The following is a 26534-nucleotide window of genomic DNA, read 5'->3' on the forward strand; positions in this document are numbered from 1 at the left end:
ATAATAAATCAAAATGAATCAAGTATATAAGAAAGTGTAGCCAGAAAATGTAGTTCATATTTAACCATTGTTTTACTAAAATGAAATCCACACATTTTTTTTAAATGAATATATAATATATGCAAAACTATCGATACTTGTCATCGATAGCTGTGACTAAGATGTTCGATAAATGAACGGTAGTTTATCAGCTGAAAGCAGCTTGCGGCGACGCTTCGAGGTTGAGGTTTTTTTGTATATTGGTTTCTATAAACAAAGATTGATTTGTTTGTATACATATATCAACTCTTCAGCGGCCAATTTGCTTATTCAACGTTTGAGTGCAGTGAGTAAAGCGTGGACTTAATAAAAATAGTTGTGAAACGTTCATATTAGATGAAAAAAGTATGCATATATACATATGTATGTGTTATAGAGTTTAAAAAATTGACACAAATTGAAAATGAAAGGCAAAGCATTTTTATTGCTCTGTGCGCATGGTGAAAAATGGGCTTATTGGTTATGTGCAATGTCTTGAAGCTAGAGGCTCGAAACTTAAAATATAAACTCGTGTATAACACAGAAAGCAAGTGTTAAGTTCTTGGTTAAAGTATAAAAGTGAAGAAGTCGTCAGTTTGACATCTTAGAATATCATAAAACAGTAAACTGCTGTCGAATTAGAACCAGTGACTTCTCTGGCAGCTAAGTCACGTACAGTGTATGACACACCGGTTGCGCGTTTTATGCTTTGTTCTTTGAGAAAGCTTTTGAAGCTTACAGTGTATATTTTATAAATATATTCTCGAACGATTCGTTTGCACAGTTCGAGTAATATATATTCTATTATCAGCTAATCGCTTGTAATACGCTGCCTCTGCAACTTATCAGCTTGGAGCTACTTAATTCGTCTCAGACATGAGCTGCCAATTACGCAGTTCGCCTTTTACCCAAATTTTAGTCGGGTTTGTAATCATTTATTTATCTAACATGCCTTTCTTGTTGTTTACTCGAGGTTGAGCTAGTTCTGGTCAGTCTTGTAGGGACCGAAGGCGCGCACATGCTCCCGAATGCGCACCGCCTTGATGGCTATGAAACCGCCTGCATCCTGGGGCACATAACCGCCATGCACATCCATCGAGACCAGCTGCTGGTTATAGAGCGCGCCCACTTTGTCGCCAGCCCTGCGGGCAATGGCGCGACAATAGCCAGGCGACAGCTCCACTGTCACCTGCCCGGTGACATGCTCCTGGGCCAGCTGAATGCAGCGTCGCACATAGAGCGCCTCGGGACTGAACCAGAAGCCATTGTACACATAGTCGGACATGCGATCGCGCAGCAATTGCTTGGTGCGCAGCACCTCGCGATCCAAAGCAAACACCTCCAAGTCCTGGTGCGCTGTATAGAGTATGGTTCCGCCTGGCGTCTCATAGACGCCGCGTGACTTGAGCCCCACATAACGATTCTCCACAATGTCAATGCGTCCGATGCCGTAGGCGCCGCCCAGATCATTTAGAAACTTAAGCATATCCATGGGCGTGCTATACACTTGACGACTCGACAGATCCTCAACGCTGCTGGGCAGTCCCTGTTCAAAGTGGACGCACACGCGGTGGGGCTTCTGTGGCGCCTGTGTGAACGGATCGCGGGTCAGCTCGTAAAGTGTGCTGGGCGCCACAGTGTTTGGATCCTCGAGCACGCCCGACTCGTAGCTAATGTGCAGCAAGTTGCCATCGGTGCTCCAGGGCGTCGCTGGCTTGGCTGTCACCTCAATGCCATGGGCTTTGGCATAGGCAATCAGATCCTGACGACCCTGAAACTGGCGACAAAACTCCGCGTCGCGCCAGGGTGCAATGATCTATAGATGAAATGAAGAAACTCTAGATGCTATTCCTATTCCAACTGCGGCATAGTCACCTTCAGTTCCGGCTGCAGCGCATAAGCGCATAGCTCAAAGCGCACCTGATCGTTGCCCTTGCCGGTGGCACCATGCGCCAAATACTTGGCGCCATGCCGCCTGGCGGCCTCGATCAGGGCCACACTTATGCAGGGTCGCGCCAGCGAGGTGCCCAGCAGATAGCTCTCCTCATAGATAAGGCCCATTTGGATGGCTGGCCATATGTATTGCTCAGCGAAATTCTGCTTGATATCAGCCACAATCACCTGGAACATTGTATATTGACTTGAGATTAGATGTGATTAGCTGGCATGCGTTGCACTCTAGCCACCTCCTTGGCGCCTATCTTGAGCGCCTTTTGACGCGCTGCCTCAAAGTCCTCCTGCTGGCCCACATCGGCCAGCACGCAGATGACCTCATAACGCTGCTCCAGCAGCCACTTCAGTATGCAGCTCGTATCCAAGCCACCCGAATAGGCCAAAATCACTTTCTCGACAACCATTTTTAAACGAGTCAGCGTTCCTCAACGCGCGCTGCCAATTGGAATACTAAAAACAAAGCTGTTTGCTTGCTTTTCCCTATCGGCGGTACCAAGCGACCCTCTCGCGTTTCCACTTCAACCCCGACGCTGTTCAGGTTGATAACACTGTTTGTTAGCTTATGATAACAGATGAGTCTCGCTCGCTCTCAACCTGGCAAAAGCTTTGGGTAAATATTTTTTGAAATGCTCAAGCATAATCATGTGTGTTTTCCCTCGGTTGTCTTATACACGGTTCTTTTCAGACTAAATATACTTAACTTACTGACTTAATCTTTATCGATTATAATTTTCATATGTATGCAACATTTTTGCTTTTAGACATCAATTTTCCATCCTTTCTTCGCCCGTGGATAATTAAAATCTACGCTCAGATATTTGAAAACGAGTTTAAAATCTATCGAACTAAGAACCTCTTGCCAAATGGATATGCTTTCATTCATGCAGCTTTTGACCCGCAGATTGCTTCCAAAAGCCGTAAATGTTGCGGTTCAAATGAATTTGCACAAAGATCTTTGAAAATAAGTTTACAACCGTTCGAATGGTAAGCAAAAAAGTTGCTACGGTTTCCGCCAATTTTCCACAGTTCGGAGCGGGATTTACCAAAAGCCCGCCTTATTATGCAATAATATTAATATTGTTAATATCGAATAGCTCGCTATAAAAAGATCCTTTTGCGAGGCTGGGTACAAAAACAATTTCGTAGCCGCATAATTATAATTCATTTCACATTTTGGACTTAATGTGCCTCTTTTCCTATCAGTTGGACGTATGTAATTATATGCCGATTGTGCAAAGAGACTATAAATATTTTGTTCAACTTTTATAAGTTGCAGCTTTGGTAACCACACTCAACTTATTGATGCTCGAAGAAGATAAAAAACGTAAATGTTTAAACATTTTTTAAAAATTAATATTCAATATTAAACTGTACCTGTACGCAATTTTGACTTACATATATGGGAGTGGCAATGAAAAAGTTGAGATTTATTTATGCCTCAGATAAATAACGAACTGAATGAATTATTAAAGGAATTTTTTGACAATTTACAATTTAAAATCTTTTAAAATATAATGCAATGGAACTTTAGTTTGTTTTCTAAGATTTCAAGCATCTAAACGATTGTAAGGGCTGCCTTGTAAAGTGGCCACGCTTTGAAAAAATTTCAAAACTAAATGGTATTGATTGATGTGTTGATTTTATGTTCGATGCACAGCTTTACAGACAACAGAGTGTAATAAATATGCAGTTGACATTTTGAATAACAAAATATATACAAATATTATTAATACTATTATACATTTTTTGTTAATCTAATTTGTACTTCTAGCAACAGCCGAGCGTTCTATTCAAAATATCAGGGCTTAAATATATTTTAAAAATGTTCGAGGCGGAAAAAGTGATAATTCGAGATTTAGTGAAAAGAATCGGTCCAAAGTACATTCGTACCAAAATCAATTGAATGACCTGGTATTTTTGTGTGGTGGAAAATTTTGACAAATTGTGTCGCTTTGGTCACACTTTACTTACAGTTAATTTGGTAAATTACCAGAAAGTCTCACAGTACTTAGAACTTGAAACTGCCTCGCTTGCCGCATATTGATCGGAAAGATGTCTTTGCGTAAGCTTAAATTTCATATGTTAATATTGAATTGATTTAATTTAAATTTTATAAAGATCGCGTTACATTTTGGTCGGAACTCTTGGAAAAAGTTCTCATTGCCGATGATATAAAAAATAAAAGGGACGACGCTCAGCTTGAATTGGAGACATTATTGAAATCAAAGTTGCTAAGCAACTCAATAGGAATTTATCCCTTTGGCTCGCGTATAATGGGAGTTGGACAGGAAACTTCAGATTTGGATGTTTACGTTGAGTTGGGTTAGTATTGAAACGAGCGGCTGCTGCATGTACATATACAATGTTCAAAGTGGTATGTTTTTTATCTGAACTTAGACAACAGCTTCTACGAATACAGTGAATCACCCACTATGGAAGTCTTGAAACGACAACGAATTTTGTCAAATGCTTTTAACTCAGAGTCAAGTTGGAAGCGTATTGCCACCTATGGCGGAAGATGTCCCATCGTGACGGTCAAGCATACGACTGGCTTGCAGTGCGACATAAGTTGCTTGAACGGGCTGACCTATAGACAAAATAAACTGGTCATGTATCTCTTTGAAATACAGCCTATAGGTAAGTAAATGTGCAAAATTCATTTATATTTTATAACAATTAATATAAAATTGAATTTCACAAGCAGCTCGCTATATGGTGATCTATTTACGAGGCTGGATACAAAGTATTGGTCTGCAAACATCTTTTCGTAGCCATATACTCATACTAATGGTCATATTCTTTTTGCAACTACATAACCATCTGCCTGGGATTGATGGGCTTCAGAAAAATCTAGAACCAACTGTTGGACGTATGTACATACAACGCATGAAGATATGAATATATATATATACAGTACGACCTCGCTCAACGCAACCTATTAAAATTCGGCAAATTGCGAAAAGTGAGGTGGTTGCAAAAACCTATTTCCAAAAAGATATACCTTTGCTTACCATTAAAATTTAAGTAAGTCGAATAATTCTGTGTTCAAAGCAAGGATTTCATTTTACTTTATTTATTTTTTGAAAAGTTGAGTAATTGTGGTCTGTACCCTTTTACAATTTATACTTTTCTGAACAGCTGTTTCTACAATGTTAAGAAATCGGGTGTTGCAATTATCGAGGAGTTGCGTGTAACGAGGGTTGCGTTGAGCGAGGTCGTACTGTGTATATATACCAATTCCGCAAAACTTAAAACTAAATATATTTCAGCATGGGTTACTACGTTCAATCAATTGAAGTTATCAGACTTTAAGATGAGCAAATTAGAAGTCGATGAGGATAGTACGCGTTCAGTTCTTAAGCAATTCTTTCAGTTCTACGCCAACTTTAACTTTGCCAAGTATGCAATTTGCCCTTATTTGGGAAGGTATGTGGAACGTGTATCATTTGACAGACATATGCCCCAAAGGTAATGTAAAAATGTATTTATAACACTCTGATTATTGCTTAGGTTTTCTTTTTAAATTATTTAGATATACTCAATTGCGCTGTAGAGATAACAAATTTACACGGTTTACCACGGCCATTCAAGATTTCATATTTCTTGACTTCAACAAGGGTTGGCAAATAAAGGGAATGCATGTTCGTGCACTCCAATATAAATGCCGAAAAGAACTTGAATAATGGACGATTACTATATATACTATATGCATTTATATATTATTATAAATAATATTTAATATAATTTTTTAATTCATAATTCATTAAATTCATAAACCAGCTTATGTACTTTAGTTATTTTTCACCAGGCATCAATATTCATAATTCCGTTTAGACTTGACCCATCAATTAGTGAAGCTGTCACTCTGAAAATCCATGTATAATTAAAATCTTTGTCTCCTGGCATTGGCATTGAACTATTTAGATCGCATGCTTCGCTGCACAATTGTGTGGAAAATTGATTTTCAATTGAACACAAGAGGCTTTCAGTCGAGTGTCCGAATAGGGTATACCCTGAACACAGATGCCGTCGCAAACATTCTAGATTTTTTCTATATACATTCCAGATATATTCTACATTATACCCGAGGTCGCGCGCCACAAGCAGGAAATGACACACAATATGAAATGAGTTCGTGAGGAATGCGAGGAAGTATTCAAAAATTTTAATATTTATTATATTTTTTTTAATTTAACGACAACCTACATACCAAGTTTGTTGCATGTAGTTCTTATCATTTTTGAGGTTTGTTTTTAAAATCATGTCCGAAAATAGATGTCATGAAAATGTAACGATATATATGTAAAAAATATTAAGCACGTTCTGCAAATGCACGTTCAAATTAATTGATATCTATAGATTTTGTAGTTTCCTAAATGAGCATGGCTAGATTAATCACTCGACGTCCTGATCAAGGATATATACTTTAGAGAACGGGAGATTTCTTCTGCCTATTAAATATGTCTATCTACCCTTTTTAACCATTTCCAATAGGGTTCAGGACATAAAAAGCACTTAATTGAAACAGTTGATTATTTAATCAACGAATTATTCACATAGATTTGAATCTAATTAAGTAGTCCTGGACGAAGTTCTTGTATAAAAGCGTGCCAATAAACATGTTGGCCAGCAGAAGCAGTTATCTGAGCACAAGCTAAACACTGACAATGCCCAATCCACAAAGAATGCGACATGGACTCGGCAGAATCCGGCTGCTGCTTGATCTTGTTATATTTCTCGCGATTTGGCATCAATGTTGCGCCATGTAAGTATTCAAAGCAGCTCTCGCTTTCGCTATATATTCATTTGTTCTACTTGAACGCAGCGATTTCGGCTATGAGAAGATATGCAGTCCCGACGATGCTGCAGAACTCGATAATTGTGGGCCGGAGGGTCATCATGACGTGATGATAAACAGCTGTCCCAAAAAATTCTGCTACCGCCGTCAGGGTGAGAAATGTGATCCAGACGATGACACAAAAGCATGTGCCCAGCATCTTACGTGCAGCTGTAACAGATGCATGAACTGCGTTCATGAAACTAACGAATGTTTCATGGATAACTGTCCCAATTATTCAAATTCAAATTATAAGAAACGTTTGCCAAACCGTTTGCTGCCTTGGTTTGATCGTGCACGTTGGTACAGCTTCTTGCAGAAATTTACCAGACCCAATTACGAGGATTAAATGAAGACTTCTACGATAATTGACAAATACTCTGATACGTACGCGCTATACACATATTTAGAACATATTTATACGAATAAAAAAATGTAGTTAATAAATTAAAATCTAGTTGAGCACTGCATACATAATATGCTTGGATTCAACAATCTTGAGTTTGGGTAGAAACCAACCCTCATTCGCGCGCGCTGCCTGAGCGATACCACAAATGGCTTGTAATTCTCAACTTGTAGTTGGGCTGCACCGCAATATAAATAACTTATATAATGCAGTATTTTTCGTTCTTGCTTCGGCAGAACATATACTAAAATTGGAACGATACAGAGAAGATTAGCATGGCCCCTGCGCAAGGATGACACGCAAAATCGTGAAGCGTTCCACATTTTTTTGCAAACCCCAACGCCGCGCATGCTGCCATACGAATTATATGAACATATTTTCATATCCGAAGATATCCTAGCATTTGTGAAAATAAAAACAAAAAAAACACAGGCTACAAACCGGATTAGGCGTAAGGCATATGGCATATGCCCTAATTAATAAATATGACAAAAACTCGCTTTTCAAAATTACAAAAAAAAGGACGGAAACTAATGCAAATAGCATCTCCGGAATATGGCAAAACTCGTTAAACAAGACGACCTAAAAATGGACACCAAAAATGTGCAACCCGCCCAAAAGTATATTTTAAAATTTGAATTTAACAGCTGCCTGAACTTAACGAATGTTAGCCTAACGAAAGGAGTGTGACTCAACTGATGCTACTTTAATGCATGTTGCCAACGCCGCGCCACAAATGGCGCCAGTGCAGTACGCGCGCGGCCCCACGCCAGATTTGAATTCAAATTGACCTCGCTTCAATTCACGTGCAATTATTAACAAACCGCCTTCACTCAGCACTTGTTCAACCAGCTGAGATGGCTTAGTAATCGCATGAAACATCAAAAAATAAATAGACATATTGCCTGTTTACAGTTTTAGTCTGCAAGGCACGCACAAAAGCCCTAAAATATTCAATACCATGAACTTGACAACAATAAATGCCAAACGGCACGATTTTTGCCTAATTACATTCAGCTCGGCCACTTCAAGACAAATGAGCACACAGTACTCATTTGGGTGGGTTTGTCGCAAAGTAAATAAGGAAATTAAATCGCAATTCAATCAAAGAGTGTGGCTGTGCCTGAACTATGCCGTCTTTGCAGCTGGGCTCTCCCAGTCGCATTTCCACTCACTTATTTGGTTGCCGGCCTGAAATTTGAAGCCAGTTGCCAGTTGACGCTCGCATGATTCACACGCAAAGAAATATAAAATATAAATCGCGTCGCGTATTCGGCACAGTTAACTGTAAACTTGAGTGCTGGTGCTGCATACGAAGCGCAGGAGTTTTTAAATATTAGTTTGGTACAACCCAAATATCAGGAAGCATTTATTTGGTCAACTAGTTGATGTGCCAAAAATAGCACCCAAATTAAAAAAGAAAAGTAAATATTTGTGCTAAGCGGGTGGCGCAGCTCAAACTGTAGCTTGCCACACTCTCCCACACACACACACACACACACACACACAAGCAATGCGCAAGTTTCGCTGTTTCAAGTGGCAAAAGAAATTACACAATTTGCAACTAACAACAACAACTAAATGACTGACTAACTTTTAGTTGTTGCTTTGGTCAGCTGAAGTTTTGGTCAGTGCCGGCGCCAAGCTGCACAATTCACACAATTGCCGCCTGTTGTTGTTGTCGTTGTTATTGTTGTTTTTGTTGCATGTCAGGCGAGTTATACATGTCTGAAAAGCTTTAGTTGCGCATAGACGATTGGATTGCACACCCGCAAGTTTGTGTCTTGTACAAGTCTTTTGTTTACATTTAATGTTTCTCCTCGCTCGAGCGCTCGTTAATGACAAACCAAATGAACTAAAATATAGGCAAACTCAGCAGCTTGTCTGCTCTTAAGCACATAAAAAGGGGTCAAGTGCAACGAAGATTACATTAAACAAAAAAAAAAAAAAAAAACTGATGAGCAGCTGAAAAAATGTTTCTCAAATTGCTTTGGCAAAGAGTTTGCGTGTACTTCGTATTGGCCCTGAGAGTCGTGATAAGTCTGTCAGGCATTGACAGCCCTCCAAGATAACAAATTTAAACAAGTGCAGTTAAAACTGTAAAACAAGTTCGGTGTGCGGCTCAAACTGTTGGCGGTAACAGTTTCCCAACAATTAAACTGTGTCATAAAGTAGCTTAAATTACAGAAAAAGACTTAAAAAAGCAATTTGGCCTAAAATTGCTTGTAAATAAAACATGGCTTGACTATTAACGTTTTAGCCAAAAAATGCAGATTTTTAAAATAAAATAGTTGAGCACGTGAATATAGAAAAGTAAGGCGTTTAAAATTTACATAGATCTGCTTGCTTCCGCTAATAAAAAAAACTCAAAAAACCGAAAATATTAAAACTTATTTTAAACTGCTATTAAATACCAAACTCATTTCGAAAACACTGAAATTTGGTATTTATGGTATTTAAACAGCTTTGCCTTCGCAAGGCACATTCTGCTCAGATACCCAGCAGTTCAAATATACCCTTAAGAACTGTTATGCAGTTACCACATAAACAAATCGTAAGATAAAATTTAAATTTTGGTCATTTTGGAAGTTAATTAAAACTGCTTGCCCGCTGCAAGGAATATTGTGCGTATGAGTGCGCAACAGTTCCAAATTACCGTAAGGAACTTTTAAGCAGTTTCGATAATAATCCTAAAAAATACCAATCTTAAATTTTGGTTATTTACAGTCCATGTAAACTGCTTGGCCATACCAAGCACATTCTGAATCAAAATGTCAAACTGTGCAAATTTACCTTTATGAACCGCTAAGGTTTAGTATAATTCCCACATACATAGATATTCAATTTGATCATTTCTAGTAAATATAAACTGCTCGCAAGGCAAGTTCTGACTCTAGCCGACAAGGAATTTTGGCCAGAACGCCAAGCAGTTCAAATTCTTAGACCAACAAGAACCGTTATAACGCTGCAGTACATCCCAAACTGTAGTTAAGCCTAAACATATTTATATGCTTTACAATTGTCGACAGTTTTACGCTTCGCACCCGCTTCAAATGTATGAACAAAACACGTAAATACTTAGCACTTACCAATACAAATATGCACTTGTATTCAACAGGGTCTGGTAAAACCAACAACACAATGTCGCACCAGTTGCTCAGAAACTGTAACACCCACTGTTTAGTCGCGTTTGTTGTTGTTGTTGTTGTTTTTGCGGGACTAACTGAAGCCTCTGGCCAAATAGATGTGGACGAGGATTTAAAGCACTTGATCGGTCGTTGTCACCGAGATGAAGCAAATCTCGAGGCGTACAACGATTGCATGAAAGAGGTGTTCAACGATTTGCGCGCCTATTTTACAACAGGTGAGCCACTGTTAAGGTGGGGGTCAGGTGGACTCATGACACATTCTCTACCCAACGAACAAACAGGTGTGCCCGGTTACAACATCCAGCCATTTGACCCGCATCACTCGTCGTTTGTGGAGCTGCGTCGCGGCGATCCGCATGGCCCCGGCAGCTTTAAACTCATTTTACGCAACGTCTCCGAATACGGTTGGTCGCGCTCCGAGGTGACCAAATTTCATAGCCATGCCGAAGATCAGCGCATTGTCTATGCGCAATACTTTCCCGAGAAGAGCTTGGAGGGCGAGTACGAGTTCGTGGCCAAAATGCTGGGCACAGAGCTGCGACGACAGGGCCACTGGAATCTGACGCTCTACGACTACAGGTGAGCAGCTCCCAATTACAGTGTATATACACATATATATATATTCCTATTCCTAATGCTGACTTGTCCAACTGACAGTCAAACGACGAGCGTGCGGCGCGTGGGCCCACCTGGCTCACTGCTGAAGGTGCATGTGGAGGTGGATCGCATTGGCGGCATGGAGCTGCATATAGGCAATCTGTTGCAGGGTCAACCTTTGAATCAACTGGCCGATGGCGTCATCAACAGCATGTGGCAGGTGGGTTTGCCATTTGTCCGGCCCATGATCAATGAGCTGGTGAGCACGGCATTTACGGATATATTCAATGAGTCCTTTCGGCACTTTCCGCTTGATAAGTTTCTCAGCTAGTTTATCAAAGATTTGTATATGTTATTTAACCATATCTATCTGTGTGTGTGTGTGTTTGGGTTGACTGTGTGTAGATCTAATAAAAGTGCTCCGATTGTGCATTAACTAAACATCGGCCAGACTGCTGGCTATCGCATAATCATCCCGCTGTGCCTTCTTGGGCGGCTGTAGCGACGACAGCGCCAGGCTGCGCGCAAATATGTTGCCTAGCGAGATGACAACATAGCTGGAGCATTGGAATTGCTGCTCCACGGTGTCATAGAGCAGCTGATAGGCTTGCTCGAGCTCGGGCGTTAGCGTAGCTGTGTGAAGAGAAAGAAATAGTACATTTATAGTTCATGTTAAATTTACAATGGGGTTGAACATACGTTTCTGTTGGAGCTGCTGTTTGTTCAGATCAAACATGAAGCGCAGGTAGCACAGCTGATTGTAGAGATCGCGCTCGGAGTATTGACGCAGCATGGCACCGCTGTTGCACTTGAGGCAGAGCGGGCGACGCATCTCGAGACGTATGGAATAGCTTCGGGTATTGTAGTTGCAATCAGGATGATCGCACACTAGCCAATTCCGGTAGAAGCGCTGCACATAGCCGCGCATGCAGAGCTGCAGCTGATTGCGTATGCTGACCAGATACTGCAGCGGCGATGTCTGGCATTCCGGATTGACGCACTGCTGCAGCACGGGCACATGACTGCTGTTGGAGCCCGGTCTATAGGCGCTGGCCATAAGCTGCTCCGCTTTGCAAGCCACGCACTTGAAGCGGAATGGCTCGCAGAGCCGATACAGCTGCAACGTGGTTTTCTGCAGCGATTCACCCTCGGCTTCCTCTGTGCGCTCCCGCTGAATGCTGTGTGTGGAGGGAATGAAGCGTAAACATCAATTGGTTAATAATTAACTTTCGGCTGGCACTTACCGCTGTGCATTCTGCCTGTATTTGCTGGCATCCATGCCTAGGCACTCGGCAATGCGACTCGCATCGGTGCCCTCGAGCACCTCCACCATGCGCGTGACCACCGGATGAATCTGATGACTCAGATAGTAGTTGGTGTCGAGCTTCAAGGATTCGCTGCCCTTCAGCTCCTCCAGATGATAGGCACGCTGCATGGCCGCATTTGTGGTGCCATCCAAACAGATCACATAGTCCACCATGTCGCCCTTTTTATATCGTCGATTGCGTTCGCGATTCATGCGCAACGCCACCTGAACATGGGGCAGCGAGGAGCTGTTGGCATACTCTTGGGGCGCACGTGTCAGCTGCTTGGTGATGACATACAGCGGTAGGGGCACAGCCGACTGTGTTATTTGCTCCTTGATGCGTCCGAGCTGGGCGTGCACAGCCTCAAGTTTATCTTCCAGCGGCTTGTCGGCCAGGACTTCATCTAGCACCGCCTTGCCCACCATGACGGCCAACTGTGACCAATCGCGACGCACAATGTCAAGACCCTTGTGCTCCTGTTCGCGTAGCAGCACGCCCTTGGCATTCTTGCTCAACTTGACGGCGGCATATTTCTTCTTCTTGAGCAGCAGCAAACATGCAAAGACGCCATCAATGTCCAGCTCCAGTTGTTTGTAGAGCTTATTCACGCTCTGCTTGATGGTGTGCCCAATCTTGTAGACCTGATCATAGTCGGTTATATTTGTGTTTATCATCAGCGAATCCGTGTCGCCATAGACCACATCATAGTTGAGCTTTTGCACGAGCTGCTGTGTGTTAACCAGAATCTCGCGTCCCTTGTGCGTCACCAGCGCCGCGAGATGCTGCGCAAAGAAACGCGAATGCGCAAATCCCAGACAGCCGTACATGGAGTTCGCGGTCAGCTTGAGCGCCATTTGTCGAATGTGGTACTGCATATGCAGCTCCGGCGCTAGATCCGGCGCAGCCATTAGCTTCTTGACCTCGCGACGCGACTCCACCAGACGGCGAAGCTGCAGCGGCAAAATGCCCGGCTCCGCACTGGAGTCCGGCAGTATAGGCAGCTGCTCCGCATCATGTGGCTGCTGCACCGTGGTGAAGCATATATTATACTCCTGTATAATGCTCGGATATAGCGAATTGAAATCCATGAGCAGCACATACTTCTCGTAGAGGCCACGCATGGGTTCCAGCACCAAGCCTCCCGCATAGGCGGCCTTTTTACGCGCCGCACCAGCGCCCGCTGCCACTGTTGTGTCCTGGCTCGTGGCATCGGGGTCAGCAGCAGCAGCGACACGTCGCGCTGGCAGCTTGTCAGGCACTATGTAGTTCTTCTCGTGGAAGGCGTGCAGCAGCAGGTACTCATTGCGCTCGGAGCGACCGCCCTGGAGTGTGCGGGTCATTGTATTGCCGCAAATGTTGGTTATCTGCAGCGCCAGCGGCATGATGTTCAGCTCGCACATGAGACGCAACATATAGGATGCGTCCTGCATGGTCAGCGAGATCAGCTTGGTGACGTTCTCGCCTGCCGAAGAAGAGTGGTACTTATAAATCGAAAACCTGAACAGAGAGTGGCAAGCACTTACCCTTCTCATACATCTCGAGCAGATCATCAGCATTGACCTCCATGCGCTCCGATTCCTGCAATTTGAGCACCTGCTGGCACAGCGTCTGCAGATCATAGGATCTGGCTCTGATGCACTCCTCGGCCGACCTCTTCACATCACAAACCATGCGACCCACAAAATGATCCAGCAGCCTTTTGCCAAATGTTTGCGAGAAACGCAGCCGACCCATGCGTGACCACTGCGGTATCTTGAGGGCCACTATCTGATCTGTAATCACATTTAGCTGGCAATCCATGGCATCAAAGGTGACTATGAGATCCGCATCGATTTGCTGATATTGCGCCAGAAACCAGCTGAGCAGCGCACGCTCCGAGTCATGTTTGTAGATCTTTGTCGACTTGTACTTGGTCAGCTGCAGATTCAGGTCAAAGGGCCAGCTGGAGACAGCGGGTCGCGTGAGTGCGCACATGTGACGATTGAATGCCGGCTGCGGCGCCGGCCTGTCAATGTGAAAACGATTGTGGGTGAGCATGGATATCATGCAGATCTCGTTCTTCAGTGTCTTTGGATTCATGGAGGTGCGCACGTTGAGTGTGAGCAGCGTTAGGGCAGGCGGCGGCGCTGCTTTACCCTGTTCCACGGGCACTAGCTCCACGTTCTTGGACTCGCTGACTGTCACATCCGTTTTGCACCAGCTAATTGGTGCCGGATTGACATTAAAGCCGCTTATCTGCAGCCAACAGGGACCCTTGATCTTGCGCTCCAGCAGAAAACGTTCCAGTGCATTGGTGCTGGCGCCAAAGATGTGCGCTATGGAGTCATATTTCTTGTTAAGCATGTTCGGCGCCGGCTTCTTGCCATCGTAGTGCACCTCCAGGTAGTCACAGGTCTGCGGCACTTCGATGCCAATTGCGTGATTTGCAAAGCTTTTGCTCACCTTGCGCGAACGAAACGTGTCCAGCTTCAGTTCGGTGGCAATGTGCGTGTCAAACTCCTTGTACATGTCCGCAGCGGTAACCTTTTGCTTGGTTGGCTCCTTGGTTATGGGATCTAGTAACTGTTTGTGTCGCAGATTAATCAAGAGTTGCATTAGCGCAAGTTTGGCTTTATACTTACATATTGTCTGGGCAGGAGATATAGCACACGATTAATGTTCTGCACGCGCACGCATATGGACTTACCGTCGGGTGTGCGCCCAAAGAGAAACACCTCGCCGGGCAGCTTGATTGCATCCTCCCAGGCCTCCCAGTACCAGAAGCGCAACTGCTCGACATCCACAGGATCGCTCCCCAGGGCTGTCTCGGCCTCGGTGGCCAGCACTGATTTCTCAAAATCATCGTCCATTTGGCAGATGGACTCCCAGTTGCTGAGCAGCTTGCTCATATCGTCGGCCTCTTGTTTTGCAGTTACAGCTGAAGGGGGCTGAAGCTCTGGCTGCGCTTTGGACGCTGCCAGCTCAAACTGGTTCTCATCGTCGTCCAGGCAACTGAAGTCCAAGTCATTGTCAGGGCAGAGCTCAGGCGTAGCTTCTTTTGCCTTCGTTCTGGGCTGCTCAGCAGCTGTTTCAGCGACTCGCTCCTGCTTCACTTTGATTGCAGCTGGAGCAACTGGCGTTGCCTTTTTGTTGGGCAGCATAGCTGACTTTGGCTGCAAGATGCGGTCCAGCATTTCATCATCGTTGCCGGCGTCTTTTTTGCGCTGCTGTTGCTCCTGCTTTTTGATGTTGCTCAGAAAGCTATTCATGTACTCCTTGGCAGCGGCTGCATCGGACTTGCGTGTGGCGGCCATAATTTTGGCAGGTGCAATCACTTTATGCTGCTGCGGCCTTGACGCCGCGTCGCCAGCTGGCTCTTCTTTGATTTCGCCCAGTATATCGGCCAGGATATCATCATCTTTGACACTGTTTTTGATGTCTGTCTTCTTTGGCAGCGCATTGCTGAAAAGATTGCGTATGGATGCTTTGCCCTTGGCAGGGCCTGTGTCGCTGTCGCGTGCTCGTTTCTTTCCGTTTCCAGCTTTCTTTTTCTTGGCATCGCTCTGACCCTGCTCACCGTCAGAATAGTCATCTTCATCCTCGAAGAAATCGCGACCATCCTCCGCGTAGCCAGTGCCGTCTGTGGACGGCATTATATTTGGTTGGTGGCATGGAAATGGGTATTTCTATGACTTACCATCTTCAATCCAATCGCCGCCGTATTTTTCATTTGCACGCTTCGCATATTCGCGCTCGTCCACAACTTCATATACATCGTCCACTTTTTCTTCCACCTCACATTTGTTTTTGGTACCCTTCAGGCCTCGGAGGCGCTCCAAGGCTGCGAAGCGGCCCGTTTTGTCAATTCGCTGACGCTTGACACGCGGACCAGCTATGTGGGCAACTCTCATCAATTATAAACATTTTTAACACTATAGTTTGACTACTTACAGGGTGAATCTGCCATTTGGAACGCCGCAAATTAATTAGATTCTATCAATTTACGCAGTCTGAAATCTTTTCAGAAAAGGCGGGAAAGTGTCAGTGTGCACACATGAAAGCATCGCAGCAAACTTGCTTAGCCCTGGCGTTGCCCCATCGATAAGCACTTCGTTAACAGAACTACTCCTCCAATACACAGATAGCGTTCAGGCTCTCTGTGATGTGCGCAAATTGCTCCTCATATAAATAGTTTAGTCATCCTGTTAACGAGCTGTGATTCCGCGTCAGCACCCCCTTAAATCTTTTACTTTTAGGCGCTATAAAGCTACGAAGCCATACGACTTCTTCTTCATATTAACAGCCAAATATGTATATTGTAAGCACAAACCATATTAGCAGATTTTGCCCCTACGTCACCTCCCGCCTTTTGTATTTTATTTTATGGTTCCAAAGTGTCCCGTTTTGTTCAATGCACTGCCAATAGACACGCGGCCCAGCTATTAGGGAAACCGTATTGTGTAAATATATGTGGTTACATATACTATGTATAATCCGCATACTAATATATGCATATAATTTAAGAAGTTACTAAAGACCGATATTTTTCAGAAAATGCCGCGAAACTGATCAGTGTGTACACTCCGAAGCAACGAGCTCAAATGGTCCGATATTGGCGTTGCCCCATTGTCAAATTGTATGAGTTAACATAGCGCCTTTCACGGTTAACAGACTTCGCTCTCGCTAATCGATAAATTCACCTGTTACTCTTGCTTTTCTTTTACTGTAGACCTATTACTCCTCCTGAAATTTAACAGTCACCGTGTGAATTTATGCTTACAAAAAATTAACATATTTACTCAATGGCTAACAGTTTGGCTAACAGAATCACTTGAAAAATGAGCACTACTCCTCACTTGTACAGCTGCTATTGTTACTGTTACTGTTAACAGACTCACTCCTCACACTACCGACTTCAATCAAAGAGCGCGAAAATTGAAAGTAAATATTTAACAAAATGAAAGACTTGCTTATTTGTTGTTTTCTCGTTTTTATATTTTATTTGATCATGCATAATATTAAGCTTAAAATAATATTTTTAATAATATCTTTAAAATACAATATACAGCAATTGCGTTTATATTTCGTGTTTATAGAAGGCAGTTACATACATAATTATCTTTCATTTTACTCTTATATCGTATTATTACAATACATATGTAAAGTTCTGGTATGTATACACATACACTCAAGCAGACTTACATATTACACATATATACGCCACATACATATTTATGACTATGCAAAAATTCATACATATTTACAATTTGATAGAAAATATTAGAATTTTTGTGTGTAGTCTTCAATTTGGGGTTGTGATTAAAAAGCAGATTTGCCAGATATATAAAGATGCGAAGAATACTGTTTTGGAATTTGGGAAAATAGTATTGCGAACAGTGAAATACATAGTGAAAGGAACTGTGAAATTGAAAATGTCAGTCTTCCAGGAAAAGCATTTAGATAATGTGAAAATTTAGAGAGAGAGATAGAGAGAGAGGAATGGGTGCAGATAATGAAAACGAATTTTAAAATTGTGCTGGAAATTCAGATTCATGCTTTAGAAGGGTGTAGGGTCTTTGAGGTATTTTCAGCTATGGAGTATACATATATTGGTACATATTTCATAACAGATTCAAGCCAAAGACATGGCACAAATATAAATTTAAACTTAAGCAAATGTTTCCAAGTCTGCCAGATGCCGATCCGATAGTAATGCTAAACATTTAACAACAGCAACAAAACAACAATAACGGTTAACAATGCAAAACACGCGGCAACTGCAATGAGAGTTAAATCACAATATTAGATAAATGTATAAAATGTTGATTTCGAGCTCAATATTTACCTAGCCACAGTGCTTGCGCCCACACAGCTGGCACGCCCCGTGGTGGACAATCACACCACCTGAACCGTGGCAAAGGCGCTGAACGTGACCTTCTTGGGAAATTCGGGACCCGGCGAGCCACGTGTCTTGATAACGGGTTTCAGCGGCTGGCGTGGCTTCAGCGACAGGAGTCCGGCGGATGCGGCAAGTTCGCGTAGTCGCTGGGAGAAGCCGCTGCCGCTGGAATTGCTGCCGTTTGCTGTTGTCGCTGCTGCACTATGATGCTCCAGGCCGGCGCAGTCGAGGACATCGAGTCCATTGTTGGAGCGATAGACCTGCGCCGTGGCCGTGGGATATACCGCCAGACTAGTGCCGCCCGTCGTGCCGCAATTGCTGCCCCCAGCTGCTGTTGTTGTTGTCGCTGCGGCGGCTGGCGTGATGTAGCTGCAAAAAAAGAGAGACAGTGGAAAATTGAATTAGTCAGTCGTTGCGCTAATTGATTTATTTTTTATTTGCCAAAAACTTTGGGGTGTGAACAGCGTTCACAAATAATCTGATCGATAATCGGAAAGATGAGTCGCACACAACTGCGAACTGGCCAGCGAATTGGCATGTGGCAAACATGCCATAAAGTGGGTTGGCTACCACAACAAGACCCGCCCGGCAACAAGCCACTGAACTTAAGATCTTGCATTCAGATCCGTGTGTTATTCGATAAATATATATATCATATATTTTTTTTTGATATACAACTAACTTAAACAGCATCCACGAAGCGTGCTGTTTATTTTCATACACTGCTGCAATTTTCAATGTTGTTTCGACCTTATAGATGCTAATTAATTTGTTTATGCGATTCGTGCTCAGGCAATCGATCTTTGAGCTGATGCTGCGCTACTTTTGGCCAACCATTTACCAATATACATATTGTATACACATATACAGATATAGATTTTGTGGGTTTAAGGCTTTTTTCGCCTAGTTTTTCTGTTTTATTTGTTTATATTTTTATTTTATTATTGTTGAACTCACGCAATACAACAATAAAGTATATGCAAATGAGTTCAAGCTGAGTAGATGCGCAACGGCAGCTGCAAAGTTAATTGTTTATTCGCAACTCAAATTGTTTGCTAAAGAAAATTAATTGAAATTAAATTGATGAGCGTGAAGCGACAACTTGTCTTGTGAACTAGTTTTGAGCTGAGAGCTTGGCTTAGATATACTTTGCATATTTACAAGTATGCACACTCTAAATCCTCTGCTAGATTCATATTTGTCGAGCATATGTTATATTTTTTCTTATTTTTTTAAATATATGTTAATATATTTTATATTTTTTTATATTTTAAATTGGACATCTCGCGGCCAATATTAATCATAAAATATTTGTGTATTTAATATGTGTATTAAATATATATATATTTTTTTTAATAGATTGCTTACGGCCTTTCACCGAACTATCTTTTTTTTTAAAGAAAAACTATCTTTAATAAAAATTGTAATTGTAATAAATGTTTTTATATATATAATCATTTTCATTTTTTATAATTTAAATAATTTGATTTCATATTTTTAAACTATTTGAGGCAAAGCTCGGCGCTAAAGCATAAATAACTTGCACATCAAGTTTTGGATTTAATGTAACATATTTTGTAGGTGCCAATTTTTGGGATGAAATCAAAAAACTTGGACTACGGCTTGCAATAATTGTAGTAGAACAAGCAATTATAAGTGGAAAATTTAATTGTTTTATGTAAAACTAAGGCTGGAACCAAGGGCTGGGTACAAGTATGTATAAAGGCGGGTTCCTGAGCCAAAACTAAGGACAGCAAGTTGACTCGAACCGTAAATCGAACCATTGCATTTATCTTGGTTTGCAGTCCTTTTATATTGCTTAAACTTATGCTTTAGAAAATGTTTAAAGTTGTCTTAGTTCCTTATGTATTATTTATGAATTAACATATGTTTGTATCATCATGTGTATCATGTTTATATATATATTTATTATCAAATCAATTTTCGTATTAAGCCGCTTGCACTTATTAAGCTGTTTGTGTATTTTTAAAAGTTGTGTAATTATTGTTAGCTTTTGTTGTTGTTTTGCTTTTGTTAATTTTGTAATACGCATTGCAATTGGATTGCAATTTTTTATTTTGGCAGCCTTGCCTTTAAGCATAATTAGCATAAACTGCCGCGTGCTTTACTTCCTCATAATGTCAACAATTTAATGTCAATTCATTTATATATTTCGTCGTCATTGTTATTGTTGTTGTTGGCCAAGCAATTGGCATTCACCGAGCGTCAGTCGCAGAGTTGAGCGACAGGCGCTTAATGCATAAATAAATTAAAAAATAAACCGTGTTAAATGTGTTTCTTTATTTTAATTTATTATATTTGACTTTTTGCCGCCGAACTTCACTTGATTTTGAGTCTTGATATAATTTATCGCACAATACACGTCTGGGGCGAGCATTAATTAAGCCAATGCTGCGGCTCTGTGGGTCATCTCCATAGACAAAAATCTCAGCTAGACGACGCATCATTCGAAATGCTTTACTTCAATTAAATTGAACTAGTGCGCCGGCCACTTAATCGTAATGTTGCGGCTCGCACGAGTACCTTCAATGCGCATTTTAATTTTATTTTATTATTATTGTACTTTTGTAGCTGAATGCCAAGCCGTGTGAATTCGTTTTACATTATCAGGCAGTCAGATTTGTACGCTTCATTGTTGTTGCTATTGTTGCATTGTCTTGTTGCCGCGGCTTATGTATATATAATTAAGCATTATCAGCGGCGAATGGAAAACAGCAGATGCCAGATGGGAGGCATACCTTTGACTTGCATACAATATAAATGCCTTTTTGCTTTTGTATCTTCATTTGTTTGTTGGTTTTTGGCATTGAACTTTGCTTTGACTTTGAGTCTGGTGCTTTTGAAAGTGTTCAAGAAATCCTAATTAATTATTATATTATAAACATCTTCCATATTGTTAAGGGGCATGTGTGCATGTGTGAGAAAATTCCATTTTGTACATTTTTCACACAATTTACGCTCCTCAGTTGATATTTAGAGCGTGCATTTTGTGGCAATGTCAGCGAAAGTTTGATCTCTATAATCTTTACGAGGTATTCTCTAATTAACGTGTATGGAAAGATTAAAGTTCGTTTAATTTTTAAGTATTATGCATATTACATTAATAATTTTATAGAAAATAATTTATACATGTTTGCATTATTTTTTATAATTTTTTGTTTCATTATTTTTTTTTTCATTGTATATATTTAGTTTTCCTACCGAATCCTTCAAGAATTGTATTCAAACGAAAGGTAAGGAATTTTTTAAATTTGTTTTATATTTATTTATTTTTTTTATTTTAATAAAATATATATTTTCATATAAAGTCCAACAAAAATTTTATTCAGAAAATGAAATGTATTTTATATTTATGAATAAATTATTTATTTTAATTTTCTAAGTATTTTTTTGTCCATTTCCTGAAGCTGTCAGCTTCTTTTACACATATTCTAATGCTTTACATTAAAGCAAAATTTTATCTTTAACTCAATTTAAAGCTCTTGCTAATTTCGGCCCAATTCTCAGCGGCTGTCACAGCTTGTTTTCCTTAAACGTCTTCTTTCAATTTGATTATAAATCAATGTCGCGTTTGTTGCCTAAGTCTTTCGTTGTTGTTGCTGTCGCTTTTCAAGTTTATAAATTTGAAATTGAACCCGCGCGAAATAGACTTATTTTAAAGCGGGGCAACCCTTTTGCTGCCTCGCTAATCGAGGAAATTAATAAATAGGGCTTATGTTGTAAATTTTTGTTTGTAAACAAGCAGCGTGTTGAAATGCTCTTTGTCAATATATGTGTGTGTGTGTGTATTGTGTCACGAATTTGTTTGTTTGGCTTATTAAGTCGTCAACAAAAATTTGACAAATTGCTTTACAAGTGCCGTCTTGTCCCAGCCAGTTTGTTGCCCAAGTCTTTTGTTTGCCCATTCGTCTATTGGCAATTGGCAGCTGCTAAAAAGCAAATGGCAAGCGCAGCATCGCAATTTGTCAATACGCGACTGACATAAATCCATCAATGCATTCGGATAGAAAATCAATAGCCCAACACAGTGGAGGCCAGGCAAAAAACTTGCATAATAAATACGCAAGGCATTGCAATAAACAAGCGACAGCGCGGCAGACGCAGATCAGCCGTTGCACTTGCTTCTAAGCATAATTACATATTTCGCTTACATGCCGGTTGCAGTTGCACTCGTTGCTGGCCGACTGTGTGGCATGTTAAGCAGCTGTGTGTGTCTGTGTGGAGCTGGGGCACACATAGTGGCAAAAAGGCAAAGACAAAAGAAGCGCCGCACAAGCGCAGCTTCACATCCGCATCGCTGACTGTTGGCTGCGCTGCTGCCTGCCCAATGCTGCTTGCTGCTTGCTGCATGCCCCAACAATTGCTTCATTTTGAGCAAATGAAAAGCAATTTTGATGCAGCAATTATGTGTGCCTGGCTGCCAGGCGCAGCATTCTGTTGTGCTGCAGCAAGTTCGTTGCTTGAGTCTTTTGTTTTGCATATGACAAAAATGTTGGCAGCCAGTGTCAAAGATAGTAGCAGATACAAGCGCAGCAGCAGCCAGGTGCTCCTTAAAATGCCTTGTAATAACAGTGCTGCTCAGCCTGCCACAGTTTGATAGAAATTGTGTGCAGTTTGACAAGCATTGTGAAGCTTCGCAGGCAGTGCTGCCTAAAAGTTAATAAATGCTATGCAAAATGCCATTTGATATCTATAAAGCACCTACAAATGCAGGTTTGACAAGCATTGTGCCAAGTCGATTTTAAACTGTTGCCCAGTTGATTTTTTATTGGCATCTTGCAACAGGAAAAGTATTATGAATGTTGTTGTTATTGGTTTCGATTGCTTATTGTTGTCGCCGCCTTATTAGAGACATATATAAAATATATACTCATTATCATTAGACATGCTTAACTCTTGACATTTGCTTTTTTAAACGGGTTTGCGATTTGACCAAATTAATATCACAATAATTTGTTGTTATTAAGCATGGGTGTTCGCCACAAAGTTCTTATTGCCTAAAAATGTCAAGGTTCCGACAACAACAACAACAACAACAACAACAAGCAGCAGCAACAACCACAACAACAACAAATAACAGCAAAAGCAATTTGCAACAAGCTAAACACAATTTCTAATTATTATTGAATATGAGCCTAAAGCCAAGTAACAGAATCGCTGCCCGTCTGTCTGCGGCTAGTCATGCACAGGTTGACCGAAAGTTCAACTGCCCCACACACACACACACACACACTCACACACACACACACACACACATATACGCTACACAACAACAGCTTGGCAAATGAAAAACAAATCTTTCACACGTTCAAAATGCGCCAAAGCGCGGGGCAGTCTATTGATAGGCAGACAGAGCGGCTCACGAGAGGGTTGGGGGGGTGGTTGGACGCATGCGGCCACATTCTCTCAACATGTAGCAAGTGCCAGAGCCATTGTGCGTCGTCTGCCTTTCGTGTTGTCTGCCCAGCTGCCCATTGAAATTGTTTATTGAAATCGATGATGAATGATTGAAAGTAACTATTAGTTGCCGGCTTGCTTGTTGTTGTTGTTGTTGTTCTTCTTCTTTTTCTTCTTTTTGTTGTTGTTGTTGGTACGTTGTTATTATTGAATTTGCTGTCGGAAGCAATTTACAAATTGTTTTTGCTAGACACACGGCAGTGTGTGCTTTATATTTCAGCTTTCTGCGCAATTTCTATTGAGCTCTCATTGCGCTTTTCTCCCTCACTCTCGCGTTTTTTTTTTTTTGCAATTTTTGCAATTTCTATGAATTTTACTTTTCATGTCTCCAATTACTGTAAAACTGTATCAAATTTTTTGCTGCTTAGTAACTCTCTATTATTTGCCTGACTTCAGCATATGCAACTGCATGTTCGTTGTCTAAGTGTTTTGTTTTCAGTAGCTTCAAAACTGCTTGATAACTGTCAAACTGTAAAGTCAAAAGGTCATGAACTGCACAAGCATACAAACAAGCAAATATGCCCTTCAAACTGTACAACTTAATTAAATCATAAAAAAATTAAAAAAAAAAACAAAACACGAAAAAAATGTGTAACAATAAACAAAAACATTCCGTTGGACAGAGAAAGCTCCGCTTCCCATTTGAAGCTTTACAATAGATATAAAAGCGGGGCGTTGTTTTGATAAGCGAGTGATTAACACTGCCCGCTAATGAGCACTGGCAACTAGTTTAAACAGATGCAGGCGTTTAATGGTGTGAAATGGACGCCCAGAAAAGCCATTGAAGCGTGCCACAGCATATAGCATAATATACCAAAAGCTTTACACTCCAGTTACCATCAATGAAAGTCCAAAGACAGCGTCTCGGAAAGTTGATCGAACCTTGAAAATGTTCAAACAATTGATGAGCATAAAGAAAAACGCACACACTAATGGAGCGAAGAGAGAGGTAGAGAGAGACAGACGAGAGAATAATAAGTAATAACAACAAGAAAAACTTTAAGGTCTATCATTAAACAACAACAAAAGGCAGCAGCAACAACAACAACAGGCACAATACAAAATAAAAAAGCGCGCAAAAATCGGAGAACAGTTAGGCCAACTTTGTTGGCTAAGGGCCATGGCCCGCCATGTCTTGGCTTTTATGAAGTAATTAAAGCGCATGAATTGGCCAATTGTCCAAGACAAGCCAAAAGTGCCAGAGCCCCAAGGCATTTTTGAAGTCTGGAAGTCATGAATGTGCTCATGATGTGAATTAATTACTGACCCAAAGCGCTGGCTAACCAGCGCCAATGTTAGCCGTCAGTTGCCGTTAAAAAGCTGCAATTTGACTGCATTTGCAGCTACTGTGCCAAAAGATGCATAGATAAGCCCAGCCAGATGAACAACAGGCCCCTAGGCTGTACACCTTAGAAACCTGCTACAAAAAGAAATAATAAAAGTAACTTGGCTGCAAAATTTGATCTAAGCTGAAAGCTGATTTGTAACAATTGGAAAAACTTTTAGTTATTTGCTAAAAATAGCTAAATTGAATACATGAGGTGTTTTTATTTGCATACAAATAGCTGTTGCTATTTATAGAACTAGAGTTTACGTGAGAAATTCAAAGGTGCCAGCGAATTGTCAACAAAAACTGTTCTAATTTTAGCTGGCAAATATTGTGATATACATTTGTATATATATGTGATATATATTTCATCATTGAAAAGTATTACATACTAGACGGACAGCCTAGAATTTCTGATAACATATTAATGATAAAATTATGTTTAAGGAGCTGTAAAATCGATATACGTTTGCAAATAAGAGGCCGTAGCAGGGCAATAAGAGCAACAAATTATTATGTTATTCAAAAGAAATTCTGTCATTACCCAATATACTTGTCGGGTGGGATTGAATAATCCATTTAGATATTTACTTATTGGCGTATTTCATGCCTGAATAACTTACATGATAAATTGATCTAGGAACAACATATTGACTACGTAAACAATGAAAAGAAACATTCACATATCCCACATAAATATGTATTTAATATGAATGTGCAAATGCATACTATATGTCATTTATTTTCTCAATTAAGTTTATATTCTGATGAGTTCGGAGATATTGAAATGTGCTTTGTTATATGTTACAAAAATAATTGTCTACACTTCCTTAAACACCATAAAGAAAATGTTGTAACTATTTCTTTGAGGCAAATTGTTTAACAATTACGCACGTATATTGTAAAAATTAAATTTATAAAAAAAATTTTCAAAAAAACACTCTTGAACACTTCAAAAATATTAACAATTATATAGCCCTTTAATGTTATATAATTCCTTTTTATAAAATAACAGCTCTAAGAATTAATTATATATAAACGCTTGCCCATGTTATACAAGTCTGACCAGCACGAGCTCAACGTTGAACAGTCCCAACATTTCGGAGAGTTTACTTTTATGCTGCTATCGCACAGCCCCAAATCCCAACAACTTCCGCAGTTGTCACGTGTGGATGCCACAGCGGACAACGTTTAGCACTTTCAAATTTCCAAAGAGTGCAACAACAACAGCAACAACAACAACAACATCAGCGTGCACTTGCAGAGGCTCTCAAATGTTTATTCTACTCTTAACTATGTATATGGCATATCTAGAGAGCTGGCAGAGGCTTTCAGACAAGCGGAAGAAGTAAAAGTTGTTAAACATTTTCCATAATTATAAATCAAGAAAAATAAATGCCGACAATTGCAGCGCGCACCTGTCGTATGTGAGTGTGTGCAGTGAAATTGAAAGTCAATACAAATCAAGACTTGAGACAGAGACGGTCAAGCATATCGATGGATCGTTTCGATTGGAGCTGTCGATTAGTTTTATGGCCAGGCGGAAGTACCCGGCACTTGTGGCATAAGGAAGCGATGTCTATT

At 40.9% G+C, this 26534-nt stretch overlaps 6 protein-coding genes and 1 non-coding gene across 9 annotated transcripts in view; 4 read left to right on the forward strand and 3 right to left on the reverse strand.

Moving 5' to 3' along the window:
- Positions 1–200: 200 nt before the first annotated feature.
- On the forward strand, positions 201–5755 carry LOC135429689 (terminal uridylyltransferase Tailor-like). Of its 3 annotated transcripts, none has more exons than XM_064684106.1 (7): positions 201–325; positions 3743–4033; positions 4090–4293; positions 4369–4608; positions 4676–4840; positions 5241–5439; positions 5504–5755. In XM_064684106.1, the coding sequence occupies exons 2-7, from the start codon at positions 4024–4026 to the stop codon at positions 5652–5654; spliced, it is 969 nt and encodes a 322-aa protein (XP_064540176.1). In that variant the 5' UTR covers positions 201–325; positions 3743–4023; the 3' UTR covers positions 5655–5755. The 3 variants fall into 3 exon arrangements, with proteins under 3 accessions (XP_064540176.1, XP_064540178.1, XP_064540177.1); XM_064684107.1 differs by having other exon boundaries at positions 307–325; positions 3945–4033; XM_064684108.1 differs by lacking the exon at positions 5504–5755 and having other exon boundaries at positions 5270–5408.
- Ass (argininosuccinate synthase) lies at positions 915–2428 on the reverse strand. Its single transcript, XM_064684105.1, has 3 exons — positions 2205–2428; positions 1894–2139; positions 915–1834 (listed from the first exon to the last, which is right to left on the reverse strand). Exons 1-3 carry the CDS (start codon positions 2373–2375, stop codon positions 998–1000), a joined length of 1254 nt encoding a protein of 417 aa, XP_064540175.1. The 5' UTR covers positions 2376–2428; the 3' UTR covers positions 915–997.
- A 714-nt stretch (positions 5756–6469) lies between the features above and the next one.
- Positions 6470–7263, forward strand: LOC135429691 (uncharacterized). The gene is made up of 2 exons (XM_064684109.1): positions 6470–6736; positions 6797–7263. The coding sequence occupies exons 1-2, from the start codon at positions 6639–6641 to the stop codon at positions 7155–7157; spliced, it is 459 nt and encodes a 152-aa protein (XP_064540179.1). The 5' UTR covers positions 6470–6638; the 3' UTR covers positions 7158–7263.
- Positions 7264–7434: 171 nt separating this feature from the next.
- Positions 7435–7541, forward strand: LOC135429728 (U6 spliceosomal RNA). The gene has a single exon (XR_010436453.1). It is a non-coding gene; the product is annotated as a U6 spliceosomal RNA (small nuclear RNA).
- A 2797-nt stretch (positions 7542–10338) lies between these two features.
- Positions 10339–11412, forward strand: Jhbp16 (Juvenile hormone binding protein 16). Its single transcript, XM_064684084.1, has 3 exons — positions 10339–10578; positions 10645–10942; positions 11021–11412. Exons 1-3 carry the CDS (start codon positions 10356–10358, stop codon positions 11289–11291), a joined length of 792 nt encoding a protein of 263 aa, XP_064540154.1. The 5' UTR covers positions 10339–10355; the 3' UTR covers positions 11292–11412.
- On the reverse strand, positions 11265–16342 carry DNApol-alpha180 (DNA polymerase alpha catalytic subunit). Its single transcript, XM_064684082.1, has 7 exons — positions 16198–16342; positions 15944–16138; positions 14889–15886; positions 13791–14829; positions 12205–13729; positions 11660–12138; positions 11265–11593 (listed from the first exon to the last, which is right to left on the reverse strand). The coding sequence occupies exons 1-7, from the start codon at positions 16211–16213 to the stop codon at positions 11397–11399; spliced, it is 4449 nt and encodes a 1482-aa protein (XP_064540152.1). The 5' UTR covers positions 16214–16342; the 3' UTR covers positions 11265–11396.
- Positions 16343–17339: 997 nt separating this feature from the next.
- Positions 17340–26534, reverse strand: part of LOC135429674 (box A-binding factor) — a 59232-nt gene continuing 50037 nt past the window's right edge. Inside the window, exons 3-4 of the mRNA XM_064684085.1 lie at positions 18092–18514; positions 17340–18023 (exon numbers count right to left, since the gene is read on the reverse strand). Of these exons, the coding sequence (XP_064540155.1) occupies positions 18142–18514 (373 nt within the window). The 3' untranslated portion in view covers positions 17340–18023; positions 18092–18141. The remainder of the gene's footprint in view (positions 18024–18091; positions 18515–26534) is intronic.

The sequence above is a fragment of the Drosophila montana genome, unplaced genomic scaffold, assembly GCF_035044405.1.
Source record: "Drosophila montana isolate Dmon_TW-CO22-7 unplaced genomic scaffold, ASM3504440v1 contig_2669_1, whole genome shotgun sequence".
Taxonomy (NCBI): Eukaryota; Metazoa; Arthropoda; class Insecta; order Diptera; family Drosophilidae; genus Drosophila; species Drosophila montana.

Bases quoted from the DNA above. Each gene is read 5' to 3' on its own strand.
- LOC135429691 (XM_064684109.1), top strand. From the start codon at position 6,639: ATGCCCAATCCACAAAGAATGCGACATGGACTCGGCAGAATCCGGCTG. The intron at 6,737-6,796 runs GTAAGTATTCAA...ACTTGAACGCAG, and splicing joins TGGCATCAATGTTGCGCCAT to CGATTTCGGCTATGAGAAGA.
- LOC135429689 (XM_064684106.1), top strand. The intron at 4,294-4,368 runs GTTAGTATTGAA...ATCTGAACTTAG, and splicing joins GGATGTTTACGTTGAGTTGG to ACAACAGCTTCTACGAATAC. The intron at 5,440-5,503 runs GTAATGTAAAAA...TAAATTATTTAG, and splicing joins GACAGACATATGCCCCAAAG to ATATACTCAATTGCGCTGTA.
- DNApol-alpha180 (XM_064684082.1), bottom strand. The intron at 15,887-15,943 runs GTAAGTCATAGA...TGCCGTCCACAG, and splicing joins CGGCGATTGGATTGAAGATG to ACGGCACTGGCTACGCGGAG. The intron at 11,594-11,659 runs GTATGTTCAACC...CTCTTCACACAG, and splicing joins ACAGCAGCTCCAACAGAAAC to CTACGCTAACGCCCGAGCTC.
- Jhbp16 (XM_064684084.1), top strand. From the start codon at position 10,356: ATGTCGCACCAGTTGCTCAGAAACTGTAACACCCACTGTTTAGTCGCG. The intron at 10,579-10,644 runs GTGAGCCACTGT...ACGAACAAACAG, and splicing joins GCGCGCCTATTTTACAACAG to GTGTGCCCGGTTACAACATC. The intron at 10,943-11,020 runs GTGAGCAGCTCC...TCCAACTGACAG, and splicing joins CTGACGCTCTACGACTACAG to TCAAACGACGAGCGTGCGGC.
- Ass (XM_064684105.1), bottom strand. From the start codon at position 2,375: ATGGTTGTCGAGAAAGTGATTTTGGCCTATTCGGGTGGCTTGGATACG. The intron at 2,140-2,204 runs GTGGCTAGAGTG...ACAATGTTCCAG, and splicing joins TCAAGATAGGCGCCAAGGAG to GTGATTGTGGCTGATATCAA. The intron at 1,835-1,893 runs GTGACTATGCCG...TTTCATCTATAG, and splicing joins CGCTGCAGCCGGAACTGAAG to ATCATTGCACCCTGGCGCGA.